General features: G+C 47.9%; 1 protein-coding gene across 1 annotated transcript; it reads right to left on the bottom strand.

Annotated features, from left to right (window-relative positions):
- Positions 1 to 1,910: 1,910 nt before the first annotated feature.
- Positions 1,911 to 14,045, bottom strand: MYBPHL (myosin binding protein H like). The gene is made up of 9 exons (XM_081025270.1): positions 13,628 to 14,045; positions 7,803 to 7,891; positions 7,109 to 7,304; positions 6,740 to 6,879; positions 6,442 to 6,601; positions 6,205 to 6,341; positions 4,999 to 5,185; positions 4,075 to 4,119; positions 1,911 to 2,915 (listed from the first exon to the last, which is right to left on the bottom strand). Exons 1-8 carry the CDS (start codon positions 13,770 to 13,772, stop codon positions 4,109 to 4,111), a joined length of 1,065 nt encoding a protein of 354 aa, XP_080881396.1. The 5' UTR covers positions 13,773 to 14,045; the 3' UTR covers positions 1,911 to 2,915; positions 4,075 to 4,108.
- Between the last annotated feature and the right edge of the window lie 15 nt (positions 14,046 to 14,060).

Below are 14,060 nucleotides of genomic sequence, written 5' to 3'. Positions count from 1 at the left end.
AATAGGCTGGGTCACCAGTTAACAGAGTTTAGAAATGTTCTAAAAGTCAAATCAAAAAGGTCCTACAAATGGGCTGAAGAGCTTTCCTGTAAACAAAGAGCCTGAGCGCTAGTCTCCAGTATTTGTGGGCCATTTATAGGCTTTTTTGTTTACTTCCTCGCTTTTAGCTGTGAAGTTGAGGTAGTGAGGTTGGCAGGAGTGAGATATTACTGTAATAAACGCCACCAGAAGCAAAGGAGACTTGAAATTTAGTGGGGTGATAAGGGAAAGGGTGGGGAGACTCAGAACTTGCAAGCTTATGTGAGAAAGAGCTGAGACAGGACTGCCTCTTTTTCCATAGGATTGCTAGTTAAGGTGAAATTTCAGTTGCCTGTAGGATTCAGGATCTATGGAGGTGGGAAAACCAGAGCCAGTATCTTCCCTCTCCAGGCAAATAGTGGCAAAGTGGAGCCCTGGGGAAAGAAGTTGTTATTTAACTGCATTCTTTCTTTCCCTAGGAACAGCTTGAGTGGGGAAACTGCACTTACTTCTTCACCCGTATTCAGGTAATTGGGGGAAGCAGTTTTGGCAAATTGGAAGTTAGTTTCTCCTAAGGTAATTTATATGCATTTTTCCATCGCTAAATTATGATTTTGAAAACTGTTGCAGTACCAGAGGGAAAAAAAAGCAGAACTACTTTCTCTTCCAAATGACAACAAAGACAGAAAAATACAGATTTCAAGTACAAGAATTCTTCACTCAGCGTAAGGCCACTAACCTGGGAAACATTTGTCCCCTGGAGGTCAACCCCAAAATGATACGTATGAGCACGTGTTTAAGATTTTGGATAAATAATAAATAAGTGAATTAATGAAGAAATTTTACTCCTGCCCAGGCACATGGTAGGCCTTAGTTCAGAAGGTACTCCAAAGTGATGAATACATAAATCAAAAAAATTAAGGATTCCAGTGCAGGTTTTCTTGAATGCAGAAGAATTAACTGTGATTAGGGGTCCTGTTCAGTGTAAAGAAGATTTTGTTCCTTCACCATGAAGGTTGAGCATATGTGAACTTTAAGGTATAGTCATTGAGTACTTCAACAAACAGCAGAGGCATGGGGCTGGGGGCTGAGGCCAGAGGTCTAACTGATGCTTAGGGCATCATAGCTGAGAGCACTTGATAGTCATAATTATCATCCAAACCATGAAACTGAAGGTCACAATCCTCGCTTCATAAATAAAGTGAGGGGTCAAATGTAAAAAGTGACTGAGAACTGCTAGAGGGAGGCCTCTTGGCTACCCTGTACATGACTGGTTGGCTCTGGAGTCTGCTCCACCTCTCAACATTCTCAGCAGGGTTTAAGCGCATTAGACCCTACAAATGATTTGTGTGACTGTTTTCTCAAGTTTCCCAAGGATGGTACATAACTAGTAACATTCTAGTTGCATAGGAAGAAGTTAATTTATGACACGCAGTGGATGCCTTGGGACATTGGGTCTTAATTCTCATAGAACTCCAGTTGAGAAAGGCTAGAAAAGATACTTTTCCTCAACTTAAAATAGACCTTAAAATAGTCTGAACAAAAAAGCCTTTTACACTCTTCTCAGCCCAAACACATCCCCTTCCTCCTCAAAAATCTTGCCTAATATTTACTGGATCCTGGAAATCTTTCCATTCTTAAGCCCATATCTACTACAGTGGAGGTCACTGAGTAAAAGAGATGAGAGGAAATAGGGAATGCTTGAGGTCAAACAGACCTGGTTCAAATCCTAGCTCTGCTACTTACCAGCTGCATATTTGGAGCTATTTATAAGGTTAAACTTACTCATTTGTAAAATGAAGATCAAAAGAGACAAAGCACTTCGTTCAATGGCTGACGCATAGAGGGCTGTTTCAGTTATATATTACCACATGACGCACCACCCTGATATTCAGTGAAACCACAGCAACCATTTATCTGCTCATAATTTTACAATTTGGGCAGGGTTCTGCAGAGACAACTTGTCTTCCCTCCACAAGGAGTAGATAAGGCTTGGATGAAGGGTCCAAGGTGGCCACACATAGCTAGGGCTGTGGTGTTGGCTGTCAGCTGGGAGACCTGGTTGTCCTCTATAATGTGGCCTCTCACAATTCAGTAATCTGTCCTCAGATTCTTTACGTGGGAGCTGACTTCCAGAAGCAAAAGCAGAAACTACCTGACCTCTTAAGGTCTAAGTCCAGAACTGACCCAGCATCACCTCCGCTACATTCTTTTGGTCAAAGCAGGTCACATGGTCAGCCCCAATTCAAGAGGAGAAATAGACCCCAACTCTTGATGGGAAGAGTACCATGCCCATACTAGGATGGGAGGAATCGTTGCTATCTTTTGCAGATTCCATCACAGAATACCTTCAGTATCTTATTTGTTTTAAGAATAAAAACAAACGTAAGCAAGGGCACCTCACCTTAACTCTTTCTCAAGGGCTTAATGAGACTGCTCCAATTTCTTCAGTATCTCCCAGCCCTCAAGACTTAGGAGGTCTGTCCTTAATTAGCTATGTATATATGTGTGTCCTGCTGTCTGATCTCTGTGATGGATGTGATCTTGTTACCCAACTTTTACTGGAAAGCCCAGAGAGGAAGAGAGCAAGTCATCTTCAGCATCTTTCAGCACCTCATACTGTATAGAGTTGAACTCAGCTCTGTCATGACTATCTAGGGACAAGACAGTGTTAGCAACCTTTGTGGAAGAGAATGTAGATATGGAAAGAGAAAGAGGAGTCTGAGGGTTCTGAGATTCCATACAGTCTGGCTAAAGAATTCCAACTTCCTAAATGGTTTTCCCACATGGAAAAGCTCTAACAGATGGACACTTATGCACTGAGAATCCACACATTTATTTAGACCAGTCCAAACCAGACGCTGTGCCGGAGCTCAATCTCATCGCAGTCAGGCTTCCTGGAGGCACAGAAAAGAAAGAATTTACTATGGCCCTAACAGCAAACAGCCAGAGCATATCCAATGTGCTGAGGCATCCCCTCTTCATGGCCCCTGGGTTCTGTGCTATGAATTCTCTACATACCCGGCTTCATTGCTGGGCAGCAGCTGGGAGAGAGGTGAAAGGACAATTAACACTAACAAGGCTAACATTAACCCAACATCACTCTGATGGGGAGTTGAGGGGATGGTGAGAGGATGGTCTTTACAAGCCAACGGGCAGAGACAGCTCTCCTGAGAAGTCTGTACTTTTAACGCACCCCTTAGGGTTTTCATTTGCTGTTTAGCAATGATAGGCTTAAATAAATGGCTTTTGGGATTGAATGCATTCTCAATTTTTATCAGCTAGGCGCCGTAAGTCAGAGGAGACATTGGGAAACAGTTCTCTTTAATTCTCTCACGAGCTGCTTTTTCACCTGACTCATCAGTTTGTACACAAGATTTCTACTATGGATGATTTAGACTCTGAAAGTGCTGTCAAAGTCTAAACAGTGATTTGAGTTGCCCTTTGCCAGTAATGTGCTGCTTGGAACCACATGCCCAAATGTTCAATTATTATTGACATGTAATGATCATGATGGTTTTCTTTTCTTGAAGGGGAAGGAATCCATAAACTTCAAAGTTAAAAAACAGGCAATAAATCCGTTTCTCACCATGCTTATGATACTGAGGTAGAAACACTTAATTGACAAGAACATCTTCCTGTCGCCTTTTCCACGCTGCTGCCATGTAGTGGTGGTGACTCTCACCCATCCTCCACTCTTGATGGTTCCCTTGACATCTGTTCTTATAGCACCGGCCTCCCTCCCTCCCACAGAAACCCCTTCCAATTAGATGCTATCACTCTTCTTCAGAGGACCATTAGGTTTAATTCCTGTCATGAACTTGAGGAGTACAAACAGGTAGAAGATGTGACAAAAATAGACTTCATCTGTGGTACGTTCACTCCATGGGGATGAGACTATTAACTTACATTTTAAAAAATGGATAAAAGAAAAGTTGTCACCAGTGAATGCATATGGTTGAAAGGCTCAGGACTACAGGAATACACATCTATCTGAACAACACTAGCCGTAAACATCAAATACTCCACTCAGACACCCTGTTTCTCTTTCCTTACCTTCTTCAGAATTGCCCATGCCTCTTAGAGAGCCTCATTCAGGAGCTGCAAGAATCCCGACATTTCTCAATGTTAATATCTCAGAAATCTCTGGGAAACCTTCCTTTGGAGTACTGAGGAGGGATATACTTCTCTGATTTTTTGGGAGTCCACGGTGCTAACAAGGGGTGTGTCTGGGCATAGGGAAGAATAGGGCAGGTAATGACCCATTTATTCCTGATTCATGCTCCACACACTTAGAGAGTGCCTGCTGTGTGTCAGAAACTGGGCTCATTACTGGGGGGACGCAGGCAAATAAAACTGTCCCTGCCCTAACAGTGCTCATACTTTACTGGGGAAACAGATCAGTAGATAGACAATTATAAAAACAATGTGCTAAAATGCAGTGATCTAACAAGGTGACAGGAATGGATAAAGGAATGAATACTTGAAAAGAAGTAGAGAAGATGTGCAATATTTTCTTTACACAAACCAGAGGGGAAAGTCTTCTGGTTTGTCTAAAAGCTGCAGGTTCAAACAAACAGCTGCAGGTTTCCTGGACTGACTCGGAAGAAGACTGTATAGTTTCAAGAAAAAACATCTGGTGAGGACTAGGAGACTTGGGCTGTTTCCACGATAGTGCCAGCTCCTCACTTAACCAACACTAGAAATCTTGGGTAAACCAATCACCTCCTGTGCTTCATGTGTCTCCCTTGCAAAATGGAAATAGCAATTCTTCCTATATTACAGAATTACAATGGAAAAAAATGAGACAGGGGATAAGAAAAGTGGCTCCTTAAATACATCTTGATGGTGACAGAGATGAGAAGGCCCAAAAGGGGAAGCAAACTAAGCCCTTCTCCATGTGGGCTTGTGTCTCTGCCCCTGCTTTCCCCCCTTTGCAGACAGGAGATGACTACCCTAAGGCACAGATTCTGCCCTTACCTTTCACATCCACCCGACAGTCCACAGACGCCTCCCCCAGGGTGTTAACCGCCTTGCAGGTATAGACGCCCCCATCAAAGGGACCAGGCTTGCGAATTTCTAGCGAGCAGATTCCCAGGCATGTAAGGGCTCTGTACTTGGGGTTGCCTTGGATATCCATCTTGTTCTTCAGCCAAATGATCTTTGGCTGGAAGATAAAGATGAGGGGGCAGTAGGGGTGGTTAAGAACCGAATTGTTATTTTCATGCTTAGTCTCTGAGACTCTTTGCCAGTGACAAGGTTTGGGAACACACCGGTCAGAGAAGCAGGAGTAGGGTGCTTTAAAAACAGATGGTACAGGGATCTAGAAGAGAGAATGGCCTCCATCCCTTATATTTGGGGAGGGATTCCACTTCCAGTACCTTCAACAGCCTCCATACTCCTTCTTTTGGTTGAAAAGAGCACCTGAAACCTTGTTTCGTTCATCAAGTATGTATTCCTGATCAGAAGAAAGGCGGTAACTTGTATTCCACCTTGCTCAAGCAGCCCCGTCATGGATCCAAAGCACTGGGCGTCAGGATCTCGTCTTCTTTGTATGTACATTGTTGAACCATTCCTATGCTATTCCCACTGTTGCTTGGAAAGCCAGTCCTGTTCCCTCTGGTTAGAAAGTAGTTTCTAAGATGGGATTATTGGTCTTCTCTTTCTGAGATGTTATCCCTACGTAGTTTGGTCCAGGACTAATACACAAAAGGTACTTAGTAAAGGTTGGCAGTGGCATTTTATGCCATGTGTGGAGTACAGTGGCTAGAGTGTTAAGGATTGTGGCTAAAGGCTCAACTCTAGGCAGCTTGTATGTGTGTGGCCCTGAACAGATGACGCCTGGTGGTGTGGGGGGTGGGGAGGAGTGGGGTGAGTAAGGAGAAACCAACGGCACTCCATCACCCCTGCCAGAGAGACAACTTTGAAGCCATGCCCAGTTGCCAGCCAGTCAGAGCAAGGCATCTGCATATATGAGGAGCAGACACTAAAAGGAAAACTGGGATCATGCACATCAGCCTTCGTGGACTGCAAGTGCCCTGACTATTTCGACATAACCTGCGGTGCATGAGGCAGATGATGGGGATGGGAACAAACATTTGGGTGAGAATGCTCTTCACGTAGCTAAGGTTAGAGCAGGAGCAGGAAGCAGCGTGGCGCAGCCAGCCCCGAGACCTCCCTGCTCACCTTGGGAAAGGCGCGGACACAGCAGTAGAGCTGGGTGTCATAGCCAGTGATTGCAGTGCAGTCTGCCAGAGGCTGGGTGAACTTTGGAGCTTCAGAGAAATCTCGCGGGGCAAACCCCGTGGCCTTATAAACAGTAGCTGAGGGGATCAGGAAGGGCCACACGGTGGTGTCTGAGATCCCATCCCCCTTCAACTCTTTATCCTTAGCTCTTCCCAGTGCAGGGTCTCCGTGCCTTACCTGCTTTCTGGATGTGGGCAAGGTCGGCAGTGATGGGGGCTGTCTCACTGAGCCCACATTGGTTCTCAGCAAAGACTCGGAACGCATAGGAGTTGCCCACGATGAGCCCGGAGACCGTGCAGCTGGTGTGGTGAAAACGCTCCAGCGCCGTGAACCACAGCTTCGGGGGCCCAAGAAGATGCCGTGAATGAGACACCCGTTTTGTGAACTCGGTCCACCTTAGCCCACCACGTGGAGCTACCAGAGCTCCATTCTAGAATGTGCTATGCTTCCCTCCCTCCCTCCTGCTGGGCCTCACCCCAGATTTTGTGTCAGCCTTCTGCAGCATGTATCCCAGGAGTGCTGCATTGCCCGTATCTTGCGGAGGTGTCCACTCCAGGAGAGCATTGGAGCCCCAAACATCCACCAACTTGATACTCTGAGGAGGGCCTGGCCTCTCTGAAAGGGTCAAGCGCGACAGTGGGCGTGGTACAACTCACATTGTGGAAATCACCTCAGGAGTGGCCCCTTCCCCTTCTCTGCTCAGCCACTCCTCCCTTCACACACCACTGTGTCCCGTGCTCAGTGGGGGAGGCACCGGAGCTTCCCCAGCTCTCTGCAAGCCTCCTTCTCAGCCTGCAGAGGGAGCCCCTGAGGACCACCCCATCTTCTACTTCCCACACCATACCAATCACCAAGATGTCAATGGTGGCAGTGGCCTCCAGGCCACCCAGCTGCACACTGAGCTGGTAGTGACCCGAATCAGCACGCTGGGCTTCTCGGATGAAGAGGATGGAGTCCCGCTCCCCATTCCGCACGCTTACACGACTGGCATCCAAAGCACAGCCATTATGTGTCCAGGTGGCTTGAGGTTTGGGTTTGCCCTGAGGAATAGGGATGAGCTGTGAGCAGTCCCTTCCCCCCAGTTCCACATGGTCACTTGACTTGCAGCTGCAAATTCCTTGAGTTAGAGGTTGATATACTCTCCCAGGGGACTTTGTCTTTTAGCAATAGCCAAAGGATCATGGGAAAAGGGGGATGGCTTTGGGTTTCCCACTCTCTGGGAATTTAGGTCATGGATACCCAGGGCAGCTGGGACTAACAATAGCTGCCCAAACTCCCGAGAGCCCTCCCACTGAGAGCTCCCAGACCTCTGCTGACTGAAGGGCATAGATTAGCCTTCATCAAATGGGGCCTGACCCGACCCACCCTCAGGGGTATAGATGGAAGGCCCATTTGGCCCCACACTTCTGGTGACATGGCTCTCTCCATTCAAGGCCAGGACGACTGCCCCACTGCTAGCAGGACACTTGGTATCTGTCTCCAAATCAAACCCTGTCTTGTTCCCAGCCATAGACCCAGCATGGGGCTGACATGGTCACCTGGAATGGGATTAGTAGTTTCACAGTGTCTCCAACCTTCCGGATATAGGTCTGCCGCAGGGCGCGAGGCAGACAGATCTTCGGGTGCTCTGAGTGGTGGAAACAGAGAAAACGGTGGTGAGCCTCCTGTAGAGGGAAGAGTAACACTCAGAGGGAGTGGGCATTGCATTCAGCTATCCCCCTTGGGCAAGTGAGCCGGGCATCACTCGGCAAATGAAGTCCTCTCGTGGGAATGGGAGATCGCTCCCATTGTCTTGCTGGGATTTAGGGATGAGCAACTGGCCAAAGGATTCTCAAGAGCATTAAAGTCTTGGCAGGAAGAGCACTGGAGTGTGAGTCTGACGCTTCTTTTAATTTGTAACTCTCAGCTCCCAACTTTCCATTAACTGAGATTTCTTTTTTCTGTTTGTCACAGGCCAATACAGTCGGTGGGGTTTGTCTTTCCATCCACTTTCTACATTTGTCCTTAACAATTCTCCTTTTAGCAGGGCCACTTTCAATGTTACTGTGTCGCCCAGAAAATAAGACCTAGGCGGACAATCAGCTCTAATACGTCTTCTGGAGCAAAAAATAATATAAGACCCGGTATTCTATTATTCTATCCTATTCTGTTCTATTCTATCCTATTCTATTCTATTCTATTCTATTCTATTCTATTCTATTCTATTCTATTCTATTCTATTCTATTCTATTCTATTCTATTCTATTCAAGAGCTGGTCTTATATTACAGTAAAATAAGACCGGGTCTTATATTAATTTTCGCTCCAAAAGACACATTAGAGCTGATTGTCGGGCTAGGTCTTATTTTCGGGGAAACACGATAATCCTGACCTCCAAGTATCAGCCCTGCTCCCCAGTTTGGTGCCAGACTCAAGGAGAAAGCTTTCCCTTCCAGAGGCAGAGTCAACAGCTTGGACCCACTAGGACAGCACGGATGTCATTGCAGAGGGAGCTGGCATCTAGGTCCCTTCCGCTGCATGACTGCCCTGCTCGGTGCCTGCGGAGTATTCTCCCAGCTTGTGGAGGGTCACTTTTACAGCCAGAATCTGGGAAAGATGAAATGCTCCATTGCTCACTTCCCCTTGACTTCCCAGGTGTGTCCCAGTGAGAAGAGAGATTAGATCTTGTTTATTGGCTTCCAGAATAAAGACAGGAGATGCTCAGGAAAGTGCTCAGTGAGGTTTGGAGAATGACCAGAAGTCATTTCTCTCCTCGGCCTCAGGCTACCTTGGCTGAGAAAGTGCAAACATCTCACCGGGGTTCCCTCGGGGGCCTGGCTAAGACTGACACCATTTTCTAGCTTTATTGGGTCTTCTGTCGCCTCCTTTCTCAGGCAGAGACAGTCCCCTGCTGCTGTTGTCTTAGGGAATGTGACAGTGTCTCAGTTCCCACCAAAGCCCCAGCCTCGCCCCAGTTCATTCCTAGCAGTTGGAAAAACTCCACGCCAGTACACAACTGCAGAAAAGAGCAAAACTGCTTGATAGTGGATTCCAAACTTTTTGATAATATTCATTTCCCTGTAAATACTTTCCTGAGCATTCACCCCAGCATACGTATGTTTATTTATAAATTGAACTGTGTAAATGTATGCATTATATAATGCAAAATTTTGAATGGTGAGATTTAAAATATAATAAACGGAGGTTTTGCTATGTTCTTCCTATACCTCAAATTGTAGACCATGTTTAGAGACCAGGAACTTCACTCCCACAATTCCCACACCATTATGATCTCGAGATTACTTGGTCTTTGTAAATTAATATAAACCCCCATATTCAGTGCATGCTGTCCATTTATCTTTTAGCTTCCCTTTTTGCTGTGTGGCTTATGTTTTCACCTGGGTTGCGCTGTCTTAGGCTGTACCTCACCGCTGCCTTGATAAAAGCAGGAACTAAGGGATACGAGGCCTCCAGTGCACTGAGGCCCGTCCTGCCTTTGTGGCCTGGCCGCCTTAGTAGGAGCACTGCAGCCACCTAGCCCCAGGCAGCTGAGTGACCCTGCTCTGCTTGCCCTCCGTTTGACTTTGGCGGTTTGGGAGGGGGCAGGGCATGAAGAACAGAAGAAGTGTTTGTGTGATGTGTTCCTCTCCTGGGGCCATCTTGGCAAGCCACCAAGGAGTTGAGAACAGGCGGATATGACTTAAGAGTTTTCTGAAAAAAGAGAGCAGCAATTGAAAAGGAGGGTCAAAACCTCATCTTGTTGGGCTTGGTTCCCCACTATTGGGTGGGGGAATCGCCCTTCACACTTGCTGGGCAGAGGGCTGGAGAGAAGCCCGGTTCTGCAGTCCCTTGCTCTGCCTACAGACTATCTGAGCTATGAAGGGCCTTGATGAGCACTTAGCACAAGGAGAAGAGTGGGAGGAAAGGGCTCAGAGAGAGAAACAGATTTGCTAAGGTGTCATGGCTGGTTGTGGTGTTGTGCTGATACCAGGACTCCTGTCTCCCATCTAGGAATGTGTGTCTGAGGGGCCCATTCTCTGAGCATGGCATATTTGTCCACTCACCTGTCCTCCGGTGTCCACCGGGGACTGGGTACCACGGTCAGTGCTCTAAGCATGACCTTGCCCTGGAGGGAGGCGGCAAAGAAGGGAAAGCAGACGGACACCCTCAAGGATTGAAAAGGTGGGGCAAACAGGTGGCTCAGTTGGTTAGAGCGTGAGCTCAGTTGGTTGGAGCACGTCCTCTCAACCACAAGGTTGCTGGTTCAACTCCTCGACTCCCACAAGGGATGGTGGGCAGCGCCCCCTGCAACTAGCAACGGCAGCTGGACCTGGAGCTGAGCTGCGCCCTCCACAACTAACACTGAAAGGACAAGAACTTGAAGCTGAACAGCACCCTCCACAACTAAGATTGAAAGGACAACGACTTGACTTGGAAAAGTCCTGGAAGTACACACTGTTCCCCAATAAAAAAAAGTCCTGTTCCCCTTACCCCGCCCCCCCCAAAAAAAAGAATTGACAAGGTTAACATGAGGAAAGGTGAGCCCAGGTGGGAATGCCTGGAAGATGTCCCAGCTCAGCCCCGCTCTGCTTAGACCTCAGGCAGGAAATGGGCTTCGGTAGCTTGGTGCACGCTGATGTATATATTTGTTCCCACTTAGTGTTTCTTTTGTTTCTTACAAAAATATCTTGGAAAATGTTAGCATTGTTTTACCTGAACTAAAGAGAAAACTTAAAGAAATAGGAACATAGCTATAATGGGGGTATTTTATGTGGAACATAAGTTAAAATAGGGGAATTAGGAGAAGGACGAGCAGCTCTGAGAGGCACAGGGGACTCAAGTGGGGACAGAGAGACAGTGAAGAAAGGCTGACAGCTAGGCTGGTGGTTTCTTTCTCCCTGGAGGGCTCCTGTCCCAGTTCTTTGCTTATAAGTGGATTCCCTGACATGAGGAATCAATGGGGGGCAAATTTAAGCTACTAGAATGTTCTGGGGATTAAGTAGGTGAGGATAAGTCTTTCAGCAGGCTCCCAGGCCCTGGTGGGAGGGCAGAGGATGGGCTTAAGGCTAAAGCAGCTGACAAAGGGCGGGAGGTGGCAGAAGTGTTTGACAGCTCCAGGTGCCTGGGCAGCAGCAAACCCTTTCCCAGCTCAACCCAGGTCTTCTCGTCTGCCCAGCAAACAAGAGCAATCTGACCCTTTGCTGAGAATGTTACTAGGAAGGCTCATCTGGGGCATCTCTTTTCACACCTCCATAGTTCAGCGAGGCGTTAATTGTACTGACCTTGGAGAAGCATGGCTTTCTCCTCCTCAGATGCCAGAAAGGATGTGAACCAAAGCCTAGAGCCCGAAAGCAGAACCTGGATTTTCTAAGACGAGGTTTGAGACAGCCACAGTTTGTTTTTCTCCCTTTATAGAGTCTTGGGGAAGTCCTTTGAGAGCCACTGGCTTCCGAGCTGTGTCCCTCTTAGCGCGGTGTTTCTCTCAGACAGGATGTTGTCTAAGTCTGTCTTAGATATTGGTAGAGAAGGAGACTACTTAAAGTAGTCTCGACACAGATCTCGACTCCTCTTAATTAGAAAATTCCTCATAGTTCTATCCTATTTCCTTCTGCTGAAGTTTATGCCCATTTTCTTATTCTATGCTCATGGGAAAAATTGTTCATATCCTCTCGTAATTTCCTTTCACATGGTTCAAGACGCTGCAGTTCCCTAAGGGCTGTAGATCAAATTGATGTGTTTTAATTACGGCCTTGAGAATGAAGACACAAGATAGATACATTTAAGGAATGAAAGGGGGTGTGTATACTCATGCGTGTGTGTGAGTGTGAGCATGTGAGTGTATGTGTGTGTACATGTGTAGAGTGTGCGTGTGTATGTGTGAGACGATAAGTATGTGAGACAGCATAAGCGTGTCTGTCAGTGGATGGTTACCAGAAGAAGACGAAAGCACAAGGTGAGCTGTGGCTTTCAAACATAACCAGAGATTTCCAGGGATCCAAAATGCACCAGCGTTTCTTAGACATTAACAGATGCGTACGTTGTGGCCCTGGGCTTATCAGAAACCTGTCTGGAGAAGTGGGATGAGAAAGGAGTGTAGTGACCTTCGGAGCACTTTGTGAAGGACAAAAGTGTCATCTCCTTGCAGACCATGAAACTAAGTTCAGGAAAAATCAAAGGACGTAGAAATAGACAACAGTGCTCTGAGGAGAAGACTTGTCACCCCTCCCCTTGTGGTCTTCTCCTCATGCTGATGGCTTTAGCCCTGGCTCACTGTCACTCTTTCCAATACTGCTCTACTCTGATTCCCGGTGATTTCAATAGCCGTCCTTCCAATCCCTGCAGGGTCTCACACTGTGCCTGCCACTCCTTCGGTGATTTTGTCCTCCCCTGCTTCACCCTGGTTCCTTGGCCATTCTCTAGACCAATAACCACAAGCCCCCTATAATTTGAATTTCCAGCATCCCACTCTCATCACCACCTCGGTGGATAATTGCCCACCAAACTTTACATGATCTCTCCCATAGTATAGTTCTCTCTGAGAAGGGGCTGCCCCCCTTGCTGTCTGACCAGTGATACATGAGTAGAAATGATCAGAATCACTGCTGGGCCAAGGATTTTAAGAAATGTATTCTCTATTTCTCATTCCACTTCTGGTTGGCTGAACCAGGCGCATTGGGGACCCCAGGCAAGTGTCACAGAGCTGTCAGCTACCGAAGTCTCAGCCAGGAGTAGCTGGGGTTGGGCGGCAGGGCTGCTGGCAGGGGAAGCTGGGGCTGGAAGGGGGACCTGCCACTTCCTAGCTCCAAAATGTCTCTTTGCTGACGAGCTCACAGAGACCACCAGGGAGGGGAAGCCAAATGCTTCTCCCAGAAGGACTCTGCTTCCATGGAACTCACACTGAGAGGTGGGGATTCCCCACGGGAGCCAGTGGGGTGTTGGGTGGGCTCTGGATCCATGGCACTGCCGAGCAAGAGACAGAGTGTCATGGACTTCACTCTCGCCTCCCAGTAGCTATAAGTGTTCGTTTCCCTCTTCTCCTGTTCTAGAAGCCTCATTCCCTTTCTGAGTGGCACGTCCTTCTAGTCCCTGTGACAGACCTTTTTTAAAGGTAAAAATAGAAACAGGTCATTTTTACTGTAAAGTGCCCAAAACACCATTTACTGAATTCTTAGCTAAAAAGCAAAAACCCAGCAGAGACATTTGAGCAGCAAGGAGGGCTCCACCAAGGAACGGGTGGGGGCTCCCACCAGTATTCCTGCGTCCTCGGAACCCACCCCACGAAGCCGTGCAGCTCTGCACAAGCCTGCGGAGGTGCGGTCCGGTGTGCAGCTATCCTCCCAACTCCCCCCATGCAGCTCCCCACACTCCCCACTCCCACAGGTCACCTTCTACAGGGGACAGGAGCTGAGGAACGGGGCTCCCGGCCCCCTGCTGAGGCGAAGTCTGGGGTCCTTCAGCATCGGCTGGGCTGACTTCCTTCACCTTCAGAGTGGGGCCCGATGCCACCTGCAGTGCTGTGGCTGCCTCCATGCTGGGCCACCCGACGCTGGGCTCCAGGGGCAGGTTTTCAGTGTTGGTGGTGAGGGAGGGGCTGAGCACCTGCTCTCCAGCCTCTCCAGGGGTCCCTGCCACCGGGTTATGTAATCGGGCTGGCCTTTCCCCACCAGCTACTCCCAGCAGAAGAGCTAAAGCAGGGGCTAGGGGAAGCCAGGGGGATCAGACGGCAGCCCAGAATAGCCACAGGAGGAGGGCTGAGGTGGCCCTGTTATCTTGGGAGCGAGATGACATCCCTCACCCAACACCAGGGAGGGAGTTGAG

The sequence above is a fragment of the Rhinolophus hipposideros genome (genome assembly GCF_964194185.1).
Source record: "Rhinolophus hipposideros genome assembly, chromosome: 19".
NCBI classification, from domain to species: domain Eukaryota; kingdom Metazoa; phylum Chordata; class Mammalia; order Chiroptera; family Rhinolophidae; genus Rhinolophus; species Rhinolophus hipposideros.
The sequence above is the reverse complement of the archived record's forward strand: the minus strand, read 5'-3'. Positions and strand labels throughout refer to the sequence as shown.

Coding starts and splice junctions, on each gene's coding strand:
- MYBPHL (XM_081025270.1), bottom strand. CDS start 13,772: ATGGAGGCAGCCACAGCACTGCAGGTGGCATCGGGCCCCACTCTGAAG. Junction 7,892..13,627: donor GCTCCTGTCCCCTGTAGAAG/GTGACCTGTGGG, acceptor TCCACCACTCAG/AGCACCCGAAGATCTGTCTG. Junction 5,186..6,204: donor GTGTCCGCGCCTTTCCCAAG/GTGAGCAGGGAG, acceptor TTTATCTTCCAG/CCAAAGATCATTTGGCTGAA.